The sequence below is a fragment of the Pecten maximus genome, chromosome 6 (genome assembly GCF_902652985.1).
Source record: "Pecten maximus chromosome 6, xPecMax1.1, whole genome shotgun sequence".
Taxonomy (NCBI): domain Eukaryota; kingdom Metazoa; phylum Mollusca; class Bivalvia; order Pectinida; family Pectinidae; genus Pecten; species Pecten maximus.
Genome location: NC_047020.1, coordinates 31,518,985 through 31,545,243, shown reverse-complemented (window position 1 = coordinate 31,545,243; position 26,259 = coordinate 31,518,985). Strand labels below are relative to the sequence as shown.

The 26,259-nt window shown below is 35.1% G+C and overlaps 1 protein-coding gene across 1 annotated transcript in view; it reads right to left on the bottom strand.

The window, feature by feature from the left end:
• Window positions 1-9,761, bottom strand: part of LOC117330140 (glutamate receptor 3-like) — a 49,654-nt gene extending 39,893 nt beyond the window's left edge. Inside the window, exons 1-2 of the mRNA XM_033888360.1 lie at window positions 9,686-9,761; window positions 8,952-9,098 (exon numbers count right to left, since the gene is read on the bottom strand). Of these exons, the coding sequence (XP_033744251.1) occupies window positions 8,952-9,098; window positions 9,686-9,761 (223 nt within the window). The remainder of the gene's footprint in view (window positions 1-8,951; window positions 9,099-9,685) is intronic.
• Window positions 9,762-26,259: the final 16,498 nt, after the last annotated feature.

The following is a 26,259-nucleotide window of genomic DNA, read 5'->3' as shown; positions in this document are numbered from 1 at the left end:
AGTGTCATCATACTGAAATGCCAGACCTGATCACGGTGATTACCTGGTAATATTATACTAACGGTGAAACCGTTCTTACAGCATTAAAGCTGAACATAAATCAGAGAACGGCAGGTATGGTACTTAATTAATAGACTTTGGTTAATATTGGCCAGGATACAAAACCCAAATATAACATTCCTCATAGAACGTTCAATTAAAGACCAAAAGTGAGGCGGTGTCAAGGGGGAAAACACTTTTTGATCAAGAAGTGAATGAGAAGTTCCCACATTTAGACCCGTCACTAATTATGCAATGAGAGAAGCACTTACAACTCGTAATTACGCCCTACAGAGCATACAGAGAACAATTCAAATTGGGGTAAATATTTTATAAAATAAAAGGAGATATTCTTTAACCTCCTTTTCAAAGCTGAAATATTTAACAACGAAGCTAATGACAACGCTGCCAACTATACTGGTAGAAAATATGCTTGATAATCATACTGAAACATATTTTTATATATTTATTTTTTCCATAAATGATTGAATCTAATATGTCAGCTATGAGGGTAATAATAACATCACAGTACAGATATAGAAAGGTTTAAAAATCGCCATATTTAGATACTTAATCATTCGCGCATCGAGCTCATTTGTTGTTGTTGTTGAGCCCCAATACCACTCTATCAGGATGATTATTGCCAATTATGTAAATTGAATAAAATGCATTTAGTTAAATTTAATTTAATGACTTCCATGCGCAGGATCACGCAAAACCGTATTCAGCAAACTTAATTTATTTTTACTGAAAATCGAGTTTAAATAATTTGGATTTAATTTTGGAGGTAAAAGGACGTGTGAGAAACGGGCAGCACGCTATGTAGTTATTCAGAACATACGGGAAATCGGAATCATCATTATACGCCTTAAAGAGACTTGACACGTGACGACATAGAGGAATGCAACATAACATGGGCTTAAATTTGCATTCCTGTTCTAAAAGATTCAGAAAAGTAACAGCTAATACTTTCAATTAAATCTGCGTGTGATCTATTCTGTGATAAATTCATACCCAATCTCTTTTTACATAACGAACAACCTCTGAATACAAATTTTATACAAATTTCCATCTTCAATCAGCATCTAGACCTGTTATCAGATTCAAACTCTTCATTTTGGAGCTTAAAGAAAATCTGTCATCGTGGACATCTTATTTGGCCATTTGTGGTTTTGGCACTCGCTGCTCATATCAGTGATCAATGCAAAGGTCGTATTAAGTGTGTTCTAACCGATTTCCATTGAAATACGAAATGGTAATCTTTTTAATGCAGACAATACCCTTGCTATCTTAAGAAATAAAGGAGGGATGAGTTTATGACAGAAATTTGGCATTCATTGTTCGTCTTGCTTGACTTCTTAAAGAAGTTGAATGGTTAGTACATTATGATCAAGTTCTGCTTAGCATTTAAAATATGATCTTATTTTGATCTAGTTTTGAGTTTTTGGTATTCATTAAGATTATAAGATGCAATAAAGAGAATGCAGGATCCATGATATGTTACAATTATCAAAATTATTTACAAGTTTTACAATCTGCAGTTTAAGTTATCTAAGATGTGTATTTCGGAATTATAATGGATTTTTCATTACATTATAAATCTGTGATACACATTTGTAACGCAATTACTATCTGAATCAAAGTGATGTCTAACAATTAAGAGCGGTACGAATGCGTGTAACACCTAGCGTTTAAACAAATGCCAACCCATAACCAGTAACTGGGAGTTTACAAGAAGGTGACCCCATAAAGTTTTACGTATGATCAGCTAGCTTGTTACCGCTACTCCAACCAATTACCCAACTCGATCACCCTACAACATTCGCCATGATTTAAAATGGTCTTTAGGATAACGGTACATAATTGAAAATTATGGTATACACATTAACATACATGATTCCAATAAAAACAATACCTCATTTAAATGAACATACATGATATATACCACTATGAAACAATACCTCATTTAAATGAACAAATATATTTCCTTTTAAAATCTACAAAGTATGATAACCGATTTTAAATGTGCCAAGCAGAACATTGAGAGAGTATGGACATGTTGATTTATATCCAACCCTGCTCATCGAACAAGGATATCGTTAGGAAAACACTGTTAGGCACCAGATCAAAGGGTCCAACTTCAGTGTACAATCAGTGTAATTGATGATTCCCACACCCCGCTCGACCGCCTATGTCTATAATTAACTGGTAAGGCCTCTACAATCGATTTTTATCTATTCCCGACTGATGATCCTTTGAGTACATAACCATAACTTGTTATATCGTTGCTTACGATCATAGTAATGATGAATAGGCCAGCCTCGATTATTGCAACGGACTCTCTGCGCCGGTCAGCATGCTGACCTTTGAGGGTCAAAGGTGAGGAGGATTCTAGCTGAAATTGACAACGATCCGGGAAAAAAATTGATTCATAAAGAAATAGATAACGGTCCAGATAGAAGCACGTGTAAATGAAAATCGACAAATCATGGGTTTATTAATGACTATATTTTGGTTAACTATGAAAAAGTGGTTATTTTCACATGCCCTGTGTGTGAAAACAATTACACCATAAGATTCGTTTTTAATTACAAATTTAATCACTCATCTCAAAGTATGCTGAAAATTATGTGATGAATCTTGCGCAGATACAAGTTTTTTTTGTTTCTTTCTTTTTACCCAGTAATGTATAACATGAAGTTTCAAAGAAAATATTTGGGTTGTAACATAGCCATTAGTATGGATCGCTCCAATATACCCAGAATAACAGTCTATGAATGTCATTCTTTTATGTGAAAATGTCAAGACATTTGACTATAGGAAAGCAAAGGATTCGTCCGTGATCCCTGTAGCTTTCTCCAAAGCTTGATATTAAGCATTACAGTATAGATGGTAAGTCAAACATGACCGGTTGTCTTTTAGTGTTTAGAAATACAAAACTAAAAACTGACCATAAACTGACATTTCTTCCATCGACACTTTGATCTTTGAAAATAACAAAACCATTATATATAAACGAAGCTAATTTGAAATTTGTAAGGTTTGGGGATATTAGAAACGATTGATAGGATTAATATATATTTGTACACATCTGTATGAAAGGGTGAGTGATAAAGATAATGTCAAAAGGGATTTCTTAATTGCGATTCATGCGACGCTTATTTACTCTTTCGGACACTTGTATTATTTCCATTGTAATGAGTAGTCCTGTTTAGTTAATTTACAAAGGTTAATAGATTCCCAGCCTACCTTGAGGGTGTGACAGAGAAATCTACATCCCGATATAATGATTGTTGTTTTGAGGGCTCTGTCGAGGTTGATATTCTCCCATCACAGTATCTTGTAGTTTAACAGAGTCTTATTGCAATGCAAGATAATGTTGCCATGCGATTTAAATTGTTGATATGACGTCAATGAATTGTTGCAGTGACGTCATTGTATTGTTTTCACCCTTGGTGACAGACAAATCACAACCTAGGGAGTGATAAAGAAATTTAGAACAGGAATGACAGGAGACAACTCCGCGAATGGTGAGAGAAAATTTAATCTGGTGGGGCATCCTGATAAGTGTTATTTTATATCTCATTGATATTTCAGAGTATTGGTAGTTTTTTATTATTCTTCCACGACACTAATTATACATAACCTCAGAGACATTGTTTTACTTCCTGTAAACGATAGCGGTGATACTGCTATAATTGTTCTGAATAATAAGGAAGATGTAAAGCATCGTCTGAAAAAAGAAACCATAAAGATATTTCCAAATAAATCCAATTGACAACATCCTTTATCTAATATTGAAGTTACATGGTTGTATGTTTGAAATCTAATGACAATATAGGTCATCGATCACCATATAGAAATAACCCTTCCTGTTTAGAAAGAAATGAATGACTATGTCAAGGATTGGCATTGGGGAAACATATTAACTGATGCATCTGCAATGTCGTATACGCAAATGTTTACAAGAAACCATTGACTTGCATTGTGGATTCCTTTTAATAAAATCCTTCATCAAGGGAGATACAGAACCACAGTTCTGTCTGCTAAAATGTTCAAGGGATGGTGTGTATTCATAATGGATTTGTCGTTCGTCGTCTTAACTGTAAACATTGATTGGTATTGGATTCCACTGAAGCCAGCCCACAGATTCTGTTGTGTAATAGTGTGCCCTATCTGATAGCACACATTCGATATAAACTGCTACCGTGTCATCTTATCTCTGTATTATATGTGTCTGTCTATATAATTTAGCAGATTTTATTATAGTAAAAACACCCTCAAGATACAACATCGAGTCAACAGCACAAATATTTATACATGGGGTTAAACAAGGTGGTATACTATTGTTGGTTTGAACGTGCCATACCAAAAGGATAGATGAAGTAATACATGGAAATTGGAAATATTAAAGTTATGTTGCAGTGATCATTTAGTTAAATTTCTAAATTGTATATCATATGCTGGACTCCATTTACAGATGCTATAACTGGAATCATAAAAGTAAAATATGACTGAAACGACCCCTTTGTGCAGTACAAAGCATGCAGCAGATCGAATATGTATGTTGCTTCGTCGTACCTCGCGAAAATTGTAAGATTCCTTATGCCGTCTTAGGATTTTATTGGACAGGGCGTCATCTCTAATACTTTAAAAATAAAAAGTCATCTTAACGACCACAACTACATACAGTTTATCCAACATGATACAAATACCATATTTTGCCGTTTGTCTCAGTTTTTTTTCTTTCCAACAGTTTTTGATGCCTTACTGAATAGTGTCCTCTTTTGGTTTTTCGTTATAGTGCCATTCCAGTAAACCATCGTGGCACGTTGCCATGGTATCTCACCGGACACCGAAATTAATAAATTGTTTGAATACGTCTAGTGTGAAAAAAACCTATTATACACCGATATGTAAATTTCCAGTTTTGTTTTTCATAGTAGCAGCAATTTGTTTATAAATATTGCAATAATTAATTTCAATTTAATGTTTTAAATACTACTGCATATTAATTTTACTTACTTTTGGACGTCCTGAATATCGCAACATATCATACGATCAGTCACAATTGACCATAGGCGAATCAAATCAATTATAAATCTGTGATTACCTCTTTTTTCATGATAATGTAATTAGCTACGATCAAACGTTGTCCATAGATCGTAGCATTTGGTACTCCTTTACAAGTAGGATATCAGTTTTGGTTTCGTTTAGAAGATAAATAGATCTGTTTGAGTAGTGTCATTTCGGGAATCCTAATAGGTCTACATCACTTTTCTGTGTACTTAAATACCGTTATTATTAATTTAGTCTGTAATAAGGCTATTTCCTGAGGATGGACATACATCTTCACGCTCTAATAACTTCTTGGCCATGCCAATATAAATGTTTGCTGTCATGATATGTTCTGACTCAGTGTCACAGAGTAGGTGATTGGCTTATCGTCATTATCGTAGAACTGAAAGAAACAATTCATCGGTATAGGAAGATACTTACTTTAAGTCATACACATATCTATCAAATGACTAAATCGGTATGATCTTTGAAATGGCATTGACCTTTACATTATTTAAACTGAGTCACAGTCATACAGATATGTTTATATATTCGTGGGAGTTTCATTATATAAATGTACTTAAAACAAGTGGCATTAATCAGATTGTAAGTGACATTGTTCATGTGACATTATGACTTTATAGTTATTAACAATGAGGATTTCTGCAGTTTACATGTAATTCACAACAAAAGAATATAGCAATTATTAGTAAAGTGTTTATATCTGCGTAGGTATCGGAATTCAGTTCAAAGTTTGTCACGTGAAATACGACATGCAATGAAATATACGGCCGAATTAATTCGCATTGACCCATATCTAAACCATTAAGTGATAAAATGTTTTTATGTGTTATGAACTTGAAGCCGTCCTTTTAATAAAATATTTACGTCTGAACAACATAATTCACGTAAGTTAAATGTTATTTGCCGAAATTTTGTACTGAGCAGTGCCAAGAAGACGCTTATCCATCCGATACACATGGTCTGGTATATCGATTGAGAATTATTGTTGTTAACACATGGCTATTTTCTTGATGTTCCTGCTCACGTTACACATACACTTCATTAAAAAGAATAGCAAATTAGCTTAGCTTGATTTTATCCGTCCCGAATAACGCATTACGTCATATGATCTACAACCAGCCACACGTTGAACAGTTGTCATGGCAAAGATTTTTTCTTATGAACTTTGGTATATAATGTATAAAAAATAAAATCAAGACAGTTCGGTAATAGACTAGAGTAGGTACTATTTGTACAGTACACTTTACTTTCTAATTCCTATTTATTTGGGAATGACTAGGATCTTAAAGTAAGACAGCATAATCTTAAAACCCGATTAATTCGAACGTAATCTTCTGTATTAGTCCTGATTTCCAATAGTTTGTTGAACTTTCTCGAGTTGTTTATCTAATGTTAGATTAATTGGAATTGTTTCAGCTTTGAATATACATGAATGAAAGCAATATTGTGCTGTCGGATTAACAATACATGATGCTATCACTTTGTCCTCATACTTGTGGATCAAACAAGATGCAAGATTTCTTTTGTTGATATCTCATTCTAAAAATCCTTCGAATGTATCAAAATTATTTCACATACTTTTAAGATTATCTGATTAAACTTCCATCCTCGAGTACCATACTGTTTCTCCCTGGCATTACTGACGAGTCCTGAAAGGTCGAAACAGTTGTATTATGCAGCTCTATTTACATTATTTCGGTATTGATATTATCTATAGACAAATTCATACTTATTGGTGTTAACTTATGTATCTTTTGTATAATCCAAGGAGTCCTCAAAATCAATTAAACGAAGGCAAAAATAAAAACTTAAAATTATAGATTTTAGACTCCTTAAAAAGTAAAAGGAGATGAACATCGGGCGTTCATCGACGACATCCGCCTAAATCTAGGCCACATCCGGGTTAAGTTTCAAACACAAATGTGAGTAAGGGTGGTGACAACGAAATCACAAGGCATATGTACAAAGATGAGACACGTCTGACTTCACATCGCATAAGAAAATAGAATTTAATAATATTTAATCCGTACACATGGTCGAACACTTTATACTCAGGCATAAATGATTTTGAGGATACATTGATATTTGATTTAAATTTTTTCAATGATTTCAAATAAATTCGGACAGACTTCAAGTGATTTATAATTTTTTATCTTTAAATTTTTATTTTTGATTGCTATTTCATGTTTTAAGTGAATTTAATCAAAATTGGGTAGAACCCGGATGTAGTTTGACCATGATACGGGCCCTTACGTGCGATGGAGAGAGATTGTTGTTTCACGTCTGGTGCAAAATCGGGGGGTTATTATTCTTTCACGTTTTTCAGATAACTCAAGATTTGATAACAATATCATATTAATTCCATCTGATTACCTTATTGTCAATATTGAAAAAAATGCTACTGTTTTCACTTGTTCAGCGATGATTTTGTACAACTAAACGAAACAAAATTATTTGTTTTTCGGGAGGATAATTGGATAATTAAACTTACACATTTTACCTAATTACTATCATTAGGTTTATTAGATTATTATATCTTCTCGTGTAATTTTTGTATGGAATGGAATCGTAATTGATATTTGAAATTAAATTATTATTTCTGGTGATGTAATTGTTTTGGTATTGAATGAAATTTTAATCGTGATTAATATGCTTTCACAGCAGCCACTACTGTTTTGGTATAAAGTGCACACTAATGTGTTTTAAATTACTATGAATAGCTGTTCATTCTGAGTGACAATAGTCAGAGGTAATCTGCATTGTCGACATAACGTGATGTATTACCCTTAATATTAATAAGTTTTAACTGTAAATCAACATACTTAAATGCTGATTTTTTTTCCATTTCATCACAAACACAAACACTGTTCTTAAATAGTATATATATTTACAACTGTGCTTATGAATTAAATGTTTATGGATACATTTATATTTTCATCCCTACATGATGTGAATACTGAAAGTGTAAACTATGAAACGGGTATTGGTTTTATGGGATGTATATGAGTGCAGTGAATCATTGTGAAACCGCATTGTTAACTGGATAAACGATGCCAATATTCCTAAAAGTACATGCAACTTTTGGGATATGGTTGAATTCATGTGTCATTATCCATTAAACCACCGTGGGTCGTCTGTTTAAACTAAAGGCAACCAATCTGTCGCTTAAATTTCCTACCATTTGGTCATCAGTATCTCCCCGCGGCTCGTTATAGTGCCAAGTTGTACGCGGATAGGTCGTTTGAATGCAAATGTGAATTCTATGTTCCTTGATAAATTCATATTTTCTATGCTAACACAGACAAACCTCTAAATCATAATTGTATATACTAGAATCCTGTTTGACGGCAACACACACAGAGGAAAAGCTCATTCATTCAGAGGCGTATAAAAAGTACATGAACGTAATATATTTTAGCCTTATCCTCAGAACATCACCGAACAAACTTACATCTTAAATGCTTAAATGACGTTACTTTCGGGCCTTAAGAAATGGGATTGAACTTATCTGTTTTAAGTTACCGAAGGAATAGGCTTGTTTATGTGAGCATGCGTCGAATGGGAATAACGTTTAGACTCTTAAGGACACATTTCTGTCAGTGTTGCAAATACCACACCATCGTTTATCAGGTCTGACATCTCCCCAATTGTCATTCTAAGCGGAAACAAAAAACATTGGAAAGTACCAAAGGTACAGCAACAAGATAACAAGATCGGGTTATAGGCAGCAAAATAGATGTATTAAAAAATCCTTTCTAGCTGATACTAGATTACCAGTGTCATAATAACTATAATTTCATTAATTAGTATACAAGGTGTGTTGGACTTACTTGAACTACTCAGCTGATATGTGTCCCGAATATCCGTGACTTTCTCATATGCGTAAATTTTAAATTTATTTTCCGTCGCATTGGCAGTTTCAACTCCGTAGGAAAATGCACGTTCCAAGGCTCTGGAATTGTGATCAAATATGACCCCTGCAAAGGAAAACAAAGCATGACTTTGGCATCAAGGCATGTTTGGAAAGATATGTACAAATCACTACATATATATTATGAAACAAAGATGGGAGATTGCTAATTATATACACATAGGGATAACAAAGGAATGGTGAAGAAACGAATCGACGTCTTTATAGTGCTATCTTACTGCCAAAACCTTAAAACTGTAGAATTGCATCCAATCCGGCAACTTTATACTGACGATGTCCTTACTGCGCTTCACTCATCAATAAATTGTTCAAAACATACATACTCAACACATACAATGTACATATTTTCAAACATGTATGCTATGAATAATGTTTCGAAATATCTGCTTGATATGCGTCAACCTAACACAGGATACGAATATATAGTTGCTATATTTGCAAAATAGAATAAACATGAAACTCTTCAAAGGTGGAACGGGATTGGTGGCGCCACCTAATGGTACCTCGTAAAGTCGGTTTCCTGTTACAACGCAGCTAGACTCTGATCTCGACCATACGCCATATAACACAACAACCATGAACTTCTTATTGATGCGAGTCATAAACATAAAACAACATAGTTGTTTTATTTACTTGTGCTGTAAGGAATAATGGCGCTGTCTGTTACAGCAACAATCAGGTAATGTGTCTTTCTGTTTATAAACACCATCGTAAAGCTGTACCAAATCTGCTAGAAGTTATCAAATTCGCAATTTACTACTTTTAATACTGTTTATTTCATTTCACTTAACAAACGATTGTCGATTACACTTTCTTATGATATATTGCCACTTTATTGATTTCCGTTCGTTATAATCTTCCTCTTGCATGTTCACGGATTTGTTTATTTATGATTTTGCATCATTGATGCAGCTATTGTCAACTGAAGACGAATGATTGTGACAACAATGAAATACATAACAGTGTCATCACACTGATATGTTACATCTGGTCACATTATCATGATAAACGATTATTTAAGCAATGAAAACTGGTTTTATGTTGTTATAGTCGATATGGCAGCAAGATGTATTGTTGACAAATGCAGCATTGGAACCCGTTTTATAAAAGTGGCTTTAATTTTGTTTTTGTCGATATGGCTGCAAGATGTATGGTTGGCCAAATGCAGCAAGGGAAACGCGTTCCCAAGCTGCATTTGCCGACCAGTTTCCCTCGCTGCATTTGCCGACCATACATCTTGCTGCCATATCGACTATAACAACATTAAAACAACTGTTCAATACTTATATCTATATTGCCTTACCATTTTTATCAATTTAGGATACTGACGCATGTGGGTTAAGGTTGCGTCCAATTTTGTTGCTCATTAGTGTATTCGTGTAAAATATACATTGTTGTACATTGTTGCAATTTGTACTATGGCGTCATATTGTTTACAAATCCCGCGTTGTGTCTACACTTCCTGACACGAAGGCTTCATCCTGTGTTTTTTTTTCTTATCTTTTAATTGATCAGGTATGGTAAAACAACCTTATTCAATATGTGGTTTGAATGTAGTTATACGAGAAAACGGCATGGTGCGGATATGACTTCAATTTTCACTGCCAGTGCATTCGAGATTGCAGTTTGGATCGTCTGTCATGATGGCAACGAAGAGGACGGTTGTTTAACCACAGTGTTGAATCTACAAACTTGCATGTCTTTGGAAATCATCTGTAAATAATTATTTGAATTAATAACCATCCAATGCATTCGTCAGTAAATGTTTGTTCGTTTATATATGCCGAATTCGATACTTAAAACACTGAAGAGTTCCAATATTGAAGCATGAACATTAACACTTGTTCTATAAATCGTCCTAGAGCACAGGACTATCTTAAATAAATACTTATGAAACAGATAAAAGTGCTGTGCATTCTTACGAAAATGACAATCATCGTCAAAATTATTTTAAAAGTAGTCAATTAATTGGAACTTTGTCAGTTAATACCAGTTTATAACACCGTTATATTACTGTACATGAATAAATAGAAGAATGTACAGCACTTTTCGTCGGTTTCTACGTACGATGAACAAGTGTAGTAAGTTGATCTGTAAGACAAAATAGTTAGTCGGGTGTTCTGGCCATATTTATAGACCAAGTGTTAATGTAGTCCTTCGTGCCGGTCACGTAACCCAGCGAGAACACGAGGACCGACGAAAACATCCCGATAAGGACGTTAGACACCTTTAACTTAAAATATGGTCGAGAAAATAAATAGAACTGACGGGGAAATTATTAAATAATGGATTTATTTTAAAACAAAACGCCCTTTTTATGTCACAAGAGTAAACATTCAGCTGAAAAATAGTGCGTGTTTACATAAACAGCTGTCTGTATTCCTACACCCGTTGGGTGTTATATCCAAGGCACAGGGTGTTATAGGCGTTTTGTGGCAACTGCCCCTTAGTATTGTGTCAATAGGAAATCGCATAGCAAATGTAAATAAGTCAAACTTCCTTATCTCGAATCCTGAAAGCTCTAAGACTCGGCTTTAATCGAAGAAGAAAATTCAATATAAAAGATACTTGGTTACCTGGAATACTCGTGATAACTCGTAGTTATTTCATAACCCCACTGACTTCGAGATACCGAAGTTTGACTGTATACTATAATGACAACAGGCATTTGAAAGCGAATGACAAACAGGGGATAACAAGTACCAATGTGTAAAGCTTTCGTTTATATTGACACAGAAACAGAACCCCCAAAAACTTTCTCATGTTTGTATCACTAAGGCAAACGATGCAACACATGGCTAAGTAATTAGGGAGTAATAGAAGTAGAGAGGAAACACAGAACCATACTTTCGGGCTAATCTTTGTCAGTATGCTTCCCATGCAATATGTAATAGCAGGGACCTGCATGAGTGTTCATAATCAGAATACTAAGCAAACACTGACACTACTTGTATAACCGCCTTATAGGAAAACTTTATCGAACAACTCTCCGTCAGTTTGGTGGTTGGTCTTTGCCGAAGTAAATATACTGGAACTAGTGTCACGACATACACCACATAACATAAATGCATATTCACATATACGAATGTATGCGTCTCATTTTTATTTTTATCTTTTAAACATGTAGGAAACATTTACAATAAAATCTTTAAAACAGTCGGGCTATACAATATTGCCAGTTTTTCATTGGATTTGAAAGGACGTTTTAACACAATCTTAATTGATGATAATTCTAAAATCATAGGCAAGACGAAATAGTTTTATATAAAAGAGATGGTTGTTAGTGTATTCAGAATTGTATAAACTTCTTCAAAGGCAGTGCCTACTTCAATGGGACCAATGGAAACGTTGTATAGTATCATATCGCTGACATGTGGTTTGCGAAGAGTATCCGGGGTAACATATTAATAGTTAGCATCATGATGATCTTATGTTTGTGATCGCTATTTCTGCAGAAGCTACCCCCCCCCCCCCCCCTCCCCCTCCCCCATCCGAAAAAGAGATGACAATCATTTTTGATGAACAAAATTAGCCCATCAATTGGTCGTGTCGAACCTTTTTAGCTTAAACTTTCGTGTGTCGCGACATGCATGGTCAAGTAGAGGACAGGGGATGTACTACTTAACGTTTTGTTACACATGTGAATGACACGCATCTCTTTTCGCGGGAGTTACTTTAAGTGACCTAATCTACCCTCACTCGGCTTTGTGGTAGACATTGCGCCCCTTAGTTAAAACCGTACAGGTTTCATCCAATGTCATCTAATGTCAACTTTTGTTCAGTGGCATTCATACTTGCAGAGGTAAGTTGACAATACATTGTTTTATTTGTTTACCACATGCCATATTCCGTCGATATCTCCACAAGTTTAAATGAAAGATAAATACAAGATAAACAGGTTTATAAGTAAGAATCTGGGGTCGATTAGACATGCACAGATTCATAGATTTGTATTTCTTTTTAGATACTTGCTGTAATCATTTTCGAGAATAAAAATCAATAATCCATTTATAATATTTATTACCCTAAATCGGACAAGCATAAAAGTGGACGATAAACACACACTGAAATGGAACTTCCAAGCAACAAGGTTACAGCTTCGTATTACAGCTTGACGTTATGTACGCCCCATTCTCCAGTACACAATGCTGCCGAATTAAGTATTTCCCTTTAGCTCACCGTCTCTCTATATTTACATCAGATGTATGCGGTTCCTCGCCTTATATCATGAATCTTCTGCCAACGTTTTGCTACTCCCTAGCTCCCCGACACTTCTCAAAGATTCCTCTTCTCCCATTGCGAATTCGTTTTCAAACGTTTTTACCGTCAGCACAATTTGTTGATTCAAACAGTCCCTTTCAGCAGACTTTGAAAATTTATGTAGTAATGGTCTTAAAAATTGTCTCATCATTTTGAGAAATTGTGTAAGAATCAATTGTTAAACTACGAACCTTAACTGCGAGACACTTTCTTTTCTGAAATCTCTATCAGCGCTCTATACATAAATCTATAGGCCCTACTCGAAATCTTAGCATCAACTTCTGCTATAAGTCGTCTCTAAAATATATCTTAAAATCTCTCCAGAAAACAACCTGTTTAACACGATTCCAACAGAATATTGTTAACTACGTAGTGATATCATTTACTAAACTCAGCTAACAACACAATGTATAGTATGTATAGCTAATGCATCATATACTCAATTTAACTACTGTCATGTTCGCTATGTAAACATACAAATGAACTGACTTGACATTAAACAGCCTCTATCAATGAACCAGCTGCGATAATTCCTTTACATAATGGGTTCCACAGGAAAACATTACATAATTCAGGGAGGGTTTCTTAACTAAAAATGTCTTGAGGTCATATCGATCAGTTTAAGTTGAAGGAATGTCTCTTCGTTGTTGAAACTTTGGCCAGACCTCCTACTATTCAAAAATCTTATACTAGAAATGTTGTCTCCTTTTTCTCATTCAATTGGAATTTATCAGGAAATAGCTTTACACACTGATTGTGTTGTCTTCGATATCATTTACTAACATTAACACGAATCGATTAACACGAATTATTACGTCTCGGAGGTTTTGAGTCATTAACATATTTAACAACATTTAGATTGTCATTCACTGGCTCTTGCTTGTTAATATGAGTACTAATATGTCATCCTAAAACCTTGATCTGCTATTAAAATCCACCAAATACATTAACATTTCCAACACTAGCAGAAATGTAGTTAACATCACATTTTTGTAGAACAATACTTTTTATAGGGGAGAAATAAGTTTATATCAATGTCATCATTTGTCAGATCACTAGTTATTTTCAACAATACAATATTATCATTAATGTTCTCAACAAAACTCACATCAATCTAATACAGTTTGTAATCCCTCTGCCTCTACCATACCACGACTTAAATTTTTTATCCAATACCAAAATAATCTCGTCACGTCATACTTAAAAATACCATTTTCAAACTGTTCGATATACCGTTTGTAGCTCAACGTGTCCCCAATGTCGATTCTGCTTTACAAATTCTGATATTATTAATAGGGACATTACGCTTTGTGTAAATACAGTCGGACAAGAGGGGCAACTTACAAGGTTATTCGATGTTCCCAAAGTATCTTGGTTTGGTTTGGTTTATTTAGTTTTACGTCCTATTAACAGCTAAGGTCATTTAAGGACGGCCTCCCGTGTGTGCGACATGCAAGCGTGTGGTGAGAGCGTATGTGTGTTTTGGGAGGCTGCGGTATGTTTGTGTGAAGTCTCCTTGTGGTAGTCCGGACCTTTCGCCGATTTATAGTGCTACCCCACTGAAGCATACTGCCGACGACACCCAGCAGGACACCCCACCCGGTCACATTATACTGACAACGGGTGAACCAGTCGTCCCACTCCTAATATGCTGAACTCTCCTTGTGATAGGCCGTAATATTTTAAAATTGCTTTCCTGTCGTGTTTGTCGCGTATAGATATTTACTTTCGACAATATATCTTCTTTTAAATGTTGTATGTTTAAAGATGCTTAAAGAGAAATATTGTGATGTAGTTGATTGCGAGGCAAACTCAAAAACAGGCATGCTAAGGTGGCCACGCTCATGTGTTGTGTTGGATTGTGCATTTACCATCTTGTCAAATAAACTAAAGAACACATAAAACGACTTTTCTGGTGCGTAAGATTTTTCGTACAATTTTCAGCGGGACAAATCAGATTACTGACTTTGGTTCATGAATAATTCATACATACGAGATGGTGTATGCAAGTACCAACACTGGAACGAATGGACCTATGCGAAGGCAGATCAGGTGGGTACCTACATTGGACTTTCATTCAGAAAATCTGGCCTATCAGAAACGTCATTTTATGTGCCCTTCGTTGTGTTATGCAAGATGACTATCAGCATGTTTATTAATATACGGAACATAGGCAAACCCCAAAGGAATACAATAACACATATTTAAACAAGAGCTCCGCAAGCAGGATACGCATGCACCGGAAAAGCTACCACAGGGAAATATATCGTCGTTGACGGGCGTATAAAAAAGCCTGAGATATGTTAAACATAATTGCTTCTTGTTGTAGTGATCACAATCTTAGAGGAATTAAATAAGAAATGTAAATTTTTAAAATCATTTTCAATGCCCATCTTTGGTAATAAAAGGGGAAAACTCGGGTGAAAATAATCACAACATTCCGTAACACGAACTCGCTCGATCTTTTGTGGTAAATAATATTTGTAGCAAGTTTCTTATAATTCTGTTGATAAATAAAGGTAAGAGTGCTTACAAAGAATTGTTAGTGAAAGAGGTTTACCTGAGCAAATATACAATGATGTTATGCAAATAGTTGAAACACGAGCCAAAAACCCGTAATATTTGTTAAATGTAATTGCTTCTAGTTGAATTGTGCAAAATCTTAGATAAATTTAATAAAAAATAGATAAGGGGCATAACTCTTTAAAAATAATCGCTAAATTTCGTAACACAAACTCGCTTGACCTTTTGTGCCATAGAATATTTGTAGCAATTTGGTTTGGTTTATTTTGATTAACGTCCTATTAACAGCTAAGGTCATTTAAGGACGGCCTCCCGTGCGTGCGACATGCATGCGTGTGGTGAGTGCGTATGTGTGTTTTGGGAGGCTGCGGTATGTTCGTGTTAAGTCTCCTTGTGATAGGCCGGAACTTTTTGCCGATTTATAGTGCTACCTCACTGAAGCATACTGCCGAAGACACCCAGCAGCACACCCCACCCGGTCACATTATACTGACAACGGGCTAACCAGTCGTCCCACTCCAAGTATGCTGAGCGCTAAGCAAGAGTAGCAACTACCATTTTTAAAGACTCTGGTATGTCTCGGCCAGGGGACAGAACCCAGAGCCTTCCTCACAGGGGCGAACGCTCAACTAAAGGCCAAAAGTCAGGTATTGTCAAGGGATACATTAGGAAGAAGAAAGTTAAGAAGAGAAAAGATAAGATCCCAAATTTAGTCGCCTCTTACGATCATGCAATGGGGGCAGCAGGTACAATTCTTACGCCCTACCTGCAGGGCAGCAAGTTTCATAAACAAACGCTTGATAATATAAGGCTGGAGAGCCCTCACTAGGAAAAAACTGACAAAAAACTGACAGCCGTACAGACAGCGCAGGGTATATCATAACACGACCCGTCGTTGACGGGCGAATAAAAAAATCATTGTCTACGCAGTATAACGAACTATGAAAGTTTTTTTTCATTTTTTTTTAATAATTTTTCCAGTGTATGTCTAAAGCTTAGTATTTTTACTGTTCTTATCGAAAATGAGTTTTTCTTCATTCTTTATGCCAATCGCCTTGGGTATTGATACATTTGAAATTTTCTCACGGGAGCGCAAAAATAGTTTAGCCTTTTTAACCTTTACGCACATGTGATCATTGAATGTCGGATCAGAGTCTAGTATCACCCTAATATATTTTTCCTCTGTGTTTAGAGGTGTATTCCTTTAAGGTTGTAGGTGACATCTCACATCTTCATCCGTTGATATTCTCGGTCCTGCTCTCGTATTCTCGCGTTTTCCAAACGCATTTTTAATATCCATGTGACACTTTATTTCACATGATATGTCGATCGTCTTGAAGTTCAGTGCGATAAAACCTGCTGCTGACTATTCAGATATTTTTGTATCACCTACAAAGAGGTAAACGTCTGATTGTACGATGGCTGGAAGATCATTGACAAATAATACCAACATCAGGCCCCAGGACTGCTCTTTCAGTAATTTCGAAAATTACATTTGGTCATCCTCTCTATTCTAGTACTATTTGAAAAATGCCTATTAATGAAGATGATATCCATGAAATGATAAGTACCGATAAATTGTATCTTTTTAGCGTCTTTTATGTGGGATGGTACCAAAGACTTTTTTTGTAATCCATATATATATATACAAGCAATTAACTACCGATGACCTAGGATTTCTGTCCATTTATCTATAACCTTGAGAAGTTGTAGAGGTTGAACTCCTAATTAGAAAACCATAATGTTTTGACGAGAAAAAAAAAGTTTTGTCTTCATGACCTTACATTACACCGCCGGTTGATTAACCGGTCGATAATTCCAAGTCATACATTTATCTCCCTTCTTGATTATTGCGCTGACTCGTGCTTTATTCTAGTCCCCTTTTAATAAATCTGTACAAAACATTAATTGAAAATTTCAGTTGGTGGATACTCTTTGCCGTCGCTTGAGGACGGTCTCCTCCTCTACATTAAGATCGAGCATGTCTCACATACCTTACAGAGTTACCCGGCGGTTGCTAGGGAAAAGGTAAATAGATCTCACATAGGGGGGTAAAGACAGCCGGCCGCGGTATATGACGCTGCTCACAATAACGAAACGCTGAGTAACCAAGTCGTAGATGATGATGTCATCATTTTTTACGCATATTCCTAGGATTGAAGATGACGCGATGAAAAACTTTCATAAAAACTTACATTTGCTTGCAAGTTTGTGAGAAAAATAATGAAACATGGGTCTGTTCCGAACAAGGATATCTCAACCCTCGTGTAAGAGTTGAGATATCCCTGTACGGAACAGAAAAATGTTAGATTATATTAATCACACTCGATGCTGTAGCAGTAGGGTAGTTCCCTACTCTTCCTTCACGAAGACACAACCGAAGAACAGAGGACATTTGCCTTTCCTTCATCTGTTATTGTTTTGACTCACATTTTATCCATTGGATTCAAGCATAGATCTCTGATATTTGACGTTGATGCTGATTTCGACTTTTATAATTCCAAATTACTTTTTTGTTTTAGCCTGTGTTGCCAATTGATTATGTAAGGATTCAGATAAACAAATCATGCGAACAAATGGCTATTTTTTTTGCTATTTATGCATTTTTATTGGTCGATACAAATTAATATTTAAATCTAAAACCAGTGCTTCCATGGGCCAAATGAGATTGGACTCGCACAAACATATGAGGTTATACAAAGAAACACATACAGAAGCGTTAAACTATTGAATCATCTCTTAGGTAGTATACTGCATATACCAACCATCAATTATTTCATAGGATTTCCTTGAAACAAAATATCTCATTCTGGAGTAAAATACCTTTCAGATGCAGACGCCTCTATCGTATAAACGATAAGAAAACCACTTCATACATTTATACTCATCAGCAAAAGCGATTCGTGTTGTTGTTAACGACTGTAGATAATACAGATAAGAACATTTGTTCGGTTTAATGCTGACAAATCGACATATTAAGTTGTATCGCCTGCGTCTGTCCTTAAACACTTTTTGTTATCGCTAATTCTTGAGAAGTGCTGGAAGGATATTTCTCAAACTTTATATATACATTTGTATTTTTCAGACTTATCTAGAAAACAAAACGGCCGACTGGTGACCCGTCTTTGATTCAGACACTTTAATATATTATTGCAATTTGTCACAAAGTTTCTGATGGATCTTTCTCAGATTTCAATTGTTTTTAAATGATTGAAAGGATAAGAGAAAAAAGTCTTACTTAACGTTGTAGTTGGTGATATTCGCATGGTTATCAAATACAACGCGTAAATAAATAAATAACCAGCGAATATTCATAACCTCGAATAAGATCTGACTGCGACAACCGCGAAATATTAGCAACATAACATTTAACAAAACTTTGCAGTAGACCATATACAGATCACTCAGTAGTCGGCGTAAATATCTCTCTGGAATCTCTTGCAACTATGCGACAAAGCGCTCTATGAATTCCGTTTCAGAACCTTGGTAGAACTTTTATCCTGAAAAAAAATCACACCCTACGCTAACAAACGATAGACTTCTTTCTGGAATTCATTTTTTTTTTGTATATCAATCGTGTCTACGTTTGTTTGTTCGTGTATGTTGACACATTCTGTCAGTCCTACTGTATGATTTTGTTTATATTTTGTCCCGGTGTTATTACACTAGCATATGTTTGTTCAAATCTTTTGATATTCTAGCACTCTATTTATTCACTGATTCTACCATGTACTGATTTCATTTACAAGCATGAGGAATATTGTATTTATTATGGTTTCTAATATTTTCACTGTCGATGAAGCAATGTTCTATATTCTTGTTTTAACGCTTATAACAATGGTATATTTTATTCTGACATGTAAAATGCTATCGAGATATAGGGGATTATGGGATGGCGGATAGAGATTGTCTGTTACTGCTGTTTCATCCCCACTGATAATCAATGACGTATATTGTAACCCTAGGTATTTGTTTTACGATATCTTGATTTTTTTTGTATCATTCAAGGTGTGGTATTTTGCTTAGATCCGTTAAAATAAATGGAGAAATTTACCCTGTTAATTATCTTGCACCAGGGTCAAATGGTTGTTAGGAGAGAATTACGTGTTCATTGGTCTTGGCGTTCATGTACATCGACCCGCATCAGGAATCCCTGTAGACTTGCTTTTGCCCGGAATGCTCTGCACAAACATGCGTCTGATTTATGTTAAAGACCGTGCGGGAAGACCCGCATTTCCTGGAATAAACTTAAATGGTATCACTTAATGACCGTAAGTAGCAAATCGAACGTTTCCCTTTTTAACTTCTTCAAGGGGATTTTAAAATGAACATTCTGTAAAAGATATGTTGCGTTCCAAACTAAGACGCTTTAGTCTTAAAGCTTCATGATACATTTTCTGCATCAGTTTAGTTGACAATGAATAACAGGAAAATGTGAAAATTCCGATCATTGTTCTATCTAAAGCCAGTCCGACGCTGACACTGCAAACAACGATGAATTATAACTAGACTTTTATGCGGTGAGCCAAATCTTCTTGACTATTAAGCAAGATAAATATAATTATCATGATATTTTATAGGATTGGATTTTTATAATCCACAAAGATGTTTCTTTTCGGATATAATGTTCTCGCTTCTTGAATATACATCCATACTATAGCCAGGGCTATCTTTTTTGTATTTATTTTGAATCGGGTCAACGAAAAGTGTTGATTTGCAAGAAATGAAAATGTCAGGAAAGATAATAGGAATATATTTGTTTTGCCTTTGTATGTGTCTACGATGAAATGAGGCTTTAATGTCGCATGATGGTCTACACGTACAGTACATTAGACGCATTTTTCGTTAAGTAAGCAGGGAATATTCCAGAAACAATAATGATTCCATCCTCCCCGTCCACAATAAGTCTTTTACATCATAACCTGTAAAACAACATGCTAATACTCGTTCAATGTTGTGAAAATGGATATGACGTATGGATATAGTATCTTCGGATTAAGAGTTCCTTTCCGTAGTGACCCGATCAAAGAATATCTTTAATAAGATGATCAGGTAGTTCTTCACTTTATAAATGGAGTAACTTACCTACAACGTATCCAACATGAACAGCTTTCACAAAGGTGTATAATAAGCGCGATGTATTCAATCTCCTTACTGTTAATGTTCCTTTTCTAAATTGTAACATTCCCGCTTCCACTACCTGCAGTGTTCGTAAGTCCCAGTTTCTCTGATATTCGAAGGCTTCTTTCACATTCTTGGTGCGATATGACGTTAGACGTGTTTTTCGATGATGATTAATATACCCAATGGCTCCTTTTTTAAGAATGCACATGGAGCTTAACCTGGGTTTGTAATGGGTGCAAACAGGTTTTTGTTTACATTTGTTTCCCCATTGGGTTTGTACAAACATAATGTTCTCATTACGTTAGAGGCCTTGTAAGACTTGACTAATACAAAATGGCAAAGTTATATACTTTCCTCAGTCCCGGACAAACAGGGTTCCATTGCATTTTTACTGAGTAATGGTGTTTATTTAATCTTGCCCTTTACATAAGATATGGATCAAACATACACATTGACATTTACTGCAACATTAAAAAAAACAGATTGAAAAAGCATTTAAAACATGTTTTCAAAGAAGAAACAATTTCAATTTGCTTTTAAGCATTTAGAAAAAATCAGCATCACGTCTGGTAAAATCCAGTGTGCTTTTTCCGTTTAAAGGAGCTCTTCAGCTTTTGTTCATAATACCATTTGTATGTTGTTCTATCTGTTTTAATGGTTGTTAGCTGTCATGTCGCCTCTATGTTGTTTTATCTCTGACTTTTCCATTGATCACCAGTAGGATGTCGTTATCAATACGGTCCTTGAGATCATTGTTATCTGTTTTTCAGTATTTTTAGCAATGTAATGTGAAGTCACACATCACGAAAAGCTGTTTGTTTCTCGTTTACAACGGTGTAATCTACATTGTTTCAAAATTTCTTTTGCGGGAAAAGAATTAAGAACAATCAATTTTACCTAATGCCATCACAAAACTACATTTGGATATTCATTATTCAAAGGCGAATGTAATTTATCAACTACTTTATTTGAATGGTTCAAGGTCTCGCTAATTAAACACATTGCTATGTATCAATAAATCCAATATCTTAGATAACGCATCATTTATTTTTATTTGTTATTCTTGACATTTTTACCAGCTCCATGCTGTTTACCATTATTTACCACTCCAAGGTATTTAGACATATAGTCCTTTGTCACCCAAAATAAACACTTACATCGATATATAATTCATTTCCATTTCTTTACCCGATATTTTAATCAAATGGAATTAAAAGATCAATTTTTATAATGCAACCAATGTTCTTATTAACAATGCAATTATAAAGTGATCAGCATAGATCTGACTATTTTAAACAAGTCGTTAAGTTATTTGAATTATTTCAAAACTAAGGATACAACCACATATTTCCTTTGGATAAAGTTAAGATCAATATCAGAGTAGAAACGAGTTGAGACCAGTTACGAAACGCATTGCATGATTCGATCCAACTAGCTTGTCATTAATGCTATTTCTCATTAAATGCTTTGATATGCGGTCCCTGAGATACTCGGAACTGAATAGTGTATCGTTTTTCTCTTATTGTCTCTTCGACACCAAGCTTCATTTAAACTTTACTTTAAAGCTCCATACAAACACATTACAAAATACTGCATATACCTAACGACCCGTATATTTTTATTCACATGCTATTGAACCCTCCCAACGTCAACTTATCGTGATACAATATTTACTTTACTTTAATAAAAGTAAATGACAGAAATAAAACGGAGAAATATTTATATCATTGTACACTCGAGTGTCCCTGAATACCTCATATGTATTACAGAATAGCTCAAAATGTTCAATGCGTTTATTGTGTCCCTTGCGAAGTATGGCGGAAACTTTGGTAACTTTAGTTTGCCGGACTTTATTTTTTCCATTTGCCACTTCTATTTGCAGCTTAGTGTGTGGCTATGTCATAATGATTTACAGATTGAGGTGGAACCCTATGTCAATTTGTTTTTATGCTGGAGATATTGCCCTTTGCACACAGGAAATTCTCATAATTACCTGTTTTTTGGTCCCGTTTTTTTGCTACCGCTTGCTACATCGAGTTGTTACGTGGCATGTGATTTTATCATATTAGATTACATATCGGATTTGAACCATCTGTCATAATTTCGATTTTGCACACAGATAATTATCCAAATTGATAGTTGTTCATACTTTTCCTCGCTGCCGCATGCAATGTCATATTGAATCCTCGTATGTGATTTATTCAGAAAAAAGAATGCACGATGTTGTGCATACGGTGACAATCAAATCTTTAAAATGACTTCTGTGTTATTCTAGTTGTCGTATGGATCGTTTCCGAAGCATTGCACATTCACAGTTCATCTTGGAATCATGGCAGCGTGACCCTTTTGGTCATCTTATCATGAATATAAAATATGCTGTTGATGGAAGAAATCAAAGTATTTTAGTCAATGTTGCATTGCTTATTCCTAAGTTTGGTTTTTTCAATGTCTGTATTTTCGTTTTTGATTGCCTCCCATGATCAATACTTGAGGCCCTCAGCAACATCGAAAGTGATTTATTTGGCCCTACACTTAACCTCAATTTGTATTCAAAGATGATAAAACTTGTGTGTCTTTCTTTTGTACGATCTCTGGTATATGTCATAGAGTCATATTGCATATAATGAAGCGAATGGTAAAAGGTATTGATAATGAAATCTTAAAACGGACCTCTTAACTTGCAGTCGTATAAGGAAATGAAAGAAATCACAAGAACTACTTTTTCACTCATTATACTCTTGCGTATTCTTATGTTGTGTTCGTAATATGTTGTAATGGACGTCAAAATGGTATTGGTTTTAAAAAACTGAACGAACTCTTATCGCGTTAGCATTGCAGCGAGACCTCAAAGCCAATAAAGAAGGGGGATTTGTTTTACTCAGATAATTGTCGATATATAGGTGTAAGACTGTTTGTCTATTCGATATCACATCGTCGAGTTGGCTGGTACCACAGGGGAGGAAATATCATTTCGGTAATTCCTCGGTCAGTCATATAACCTAGCACATAACTGTAGCTTCTCCTCCTTCATTACTGGAGAGCTACCTTCTCACGACGTAAAAGCACTAAGAGTTAAAACTCCCAAGAGGCTCATGCCATGAAATGTTCAGTATTTTACAATGTCAAAACATTGATTCTCTGCTTTAGCAAGCTCAATAATGATCACTACGACCAATGCCAACATTACCCAAACACATCTCGCTGCAGTCGATACACTATCATTGAAATGTTCTCGAGGAAATTTCTATCGCAATATTCCCGAGATATATGTACGGTTTTAATACATTATTATTTTAATATTTATTTTGGCGTCGTCTATCTTCAGTGTTGCGCCGATGATGTTTGTTTTTGTAATCGATAAATCTATTTGTATACGTGTCATAGATTAATTCATTCTATTCCTTCACAATTTCAGCGTAGTGATGAAGACTATTTTGATTGAACGCTGTATGCATTCCAATCCATAACACTATAGGAATCTGAAATTAGTCATTTGAGTTTAATAAATCTAAAGTCACAGTGACCTACTTTTTGCCTATGAGTATTTTTTTAATTGGTGTTATTTTCAACATATCGATGCATCATTGTTATGAATAAAGATTCCAGGAATTATCATCAAGTTGTCTCAAAATTGGGCCAATCGGGAAATTGACACTCAGAAGTGGATCAATTTGACTGAAGTATATTAGAAATCTGGTGATCGTTAACGCCCCTTTTTATGGGCCTCTTCCTTTTCTGGAAGGTTGACGTATTCAATTTCATCAGAAAATAGTCATCGCTGATTTATAAAATACCAGACATTTGAGGGTTTTCTTCCTTTTTTTGTGTTTCCTGAAAAGGACAACATCAGTTGATCGAATTTATAAACATCAATTTCCCGTTGTCGATTCCAGGTGAGAGCTTATATGTTTTAATGAATTGTGCATACACTTAAAGATATGTACATCACAATTCAATGCAAATGTATTTGTAGAGACGTTTGCATGTGTATGCCATTTTGCATCCATTTCATTGCTGGCCTTCATGGAGGGAACATAGTGTACAATGTTAATGATGCCGGTATGTCACAGCCTCGGGGCAGAAGCCCTAGCTTTCCTCATCCTCACGAAGGCGGTCGCTTAACTAAAGGTCAAATTAACACATTTTTTGAGAAGCATTAGAACAAATTGGATGGGAGCTCAAGAGGTCCCATGCCATCTGCGCCAAAAATTACTTAACTCCTCTATGCTGCTTATCAAGAATAAAGATGTATAAAGTTATTGTAATGTGTAAAATGAATATGTATTCTTGTTTTAATTATTTTGTCATTAAGTAACATTAATATTAACATTAATATAATTAAAATCTAGATGGTCATTCTCACTAAGTAGCATGAACGTAGTGAGAATGACCATCAATATTTTAATTAGAATGGATCAGGCTGACATAAATAAAGATCTCCAACCTAGTCGCTTTTAATGAATCATGCAATATGAACAGCAAGCACAATGACTACATACAGGGACATACAATGATATATTTACATTCTGTGTTACATTTGCCTATATGTCGTTAGTAAAACAAATTGTATTGATGTGGACTGTACACTAGGTTAAAACAATGGCCTCCAGTTACTTTCGGCCAAGAAAGCTTTCGAATGCTAGCATTTATGTACATAAACCATCATAAAGCAACACAAATTATGAGTAAAATTTTATAATAAAAAAACATAGTCGTCACAAAATTATTATAAGCACTATTCTTGATCTATACAAAGTTTATCAAATTGTCAATGTCGTCTCACTCACAGGGCTCGTTGCCTAGCATTAAAAGTCTAGCATTTATAAAAAAAAAAATCTGGCGAAAAATCGGCAGTATCGATTTGGTTTCCGGTTGTGTATACATACTGAATTTTAGTTTCGTGGTTATTTACTGATGTCAAAGGCCAACCTTATTCCAAAATAGAGCCTCTGTGAAGTTGAAAATCGTCTGCTAAGTTAGCGACACTGATATGACTGGTTAGACTGGAATCAAACGAAATAACCTTGAAATCGTTTTCGCCTACTTTAAAGACGACTTTCATTTATAATTCAAGAGCTAATAATCTTCTGATAATAACGTAAATCCAGTCGATAGAAACACAAGTTTTTTGAGGTATCGAGTTGTATCGAGTATGTCCTGCGCAATACCCGTTCAACGCCGCATCATTTATAAATGTAAACCATATATCATTGCGAGGAAAAACGGCTTTGATTTTAAACAATCAGAAATTATGCAATTGTGAACAATTTGACCATATCTACAAACGTATATGAAATAAG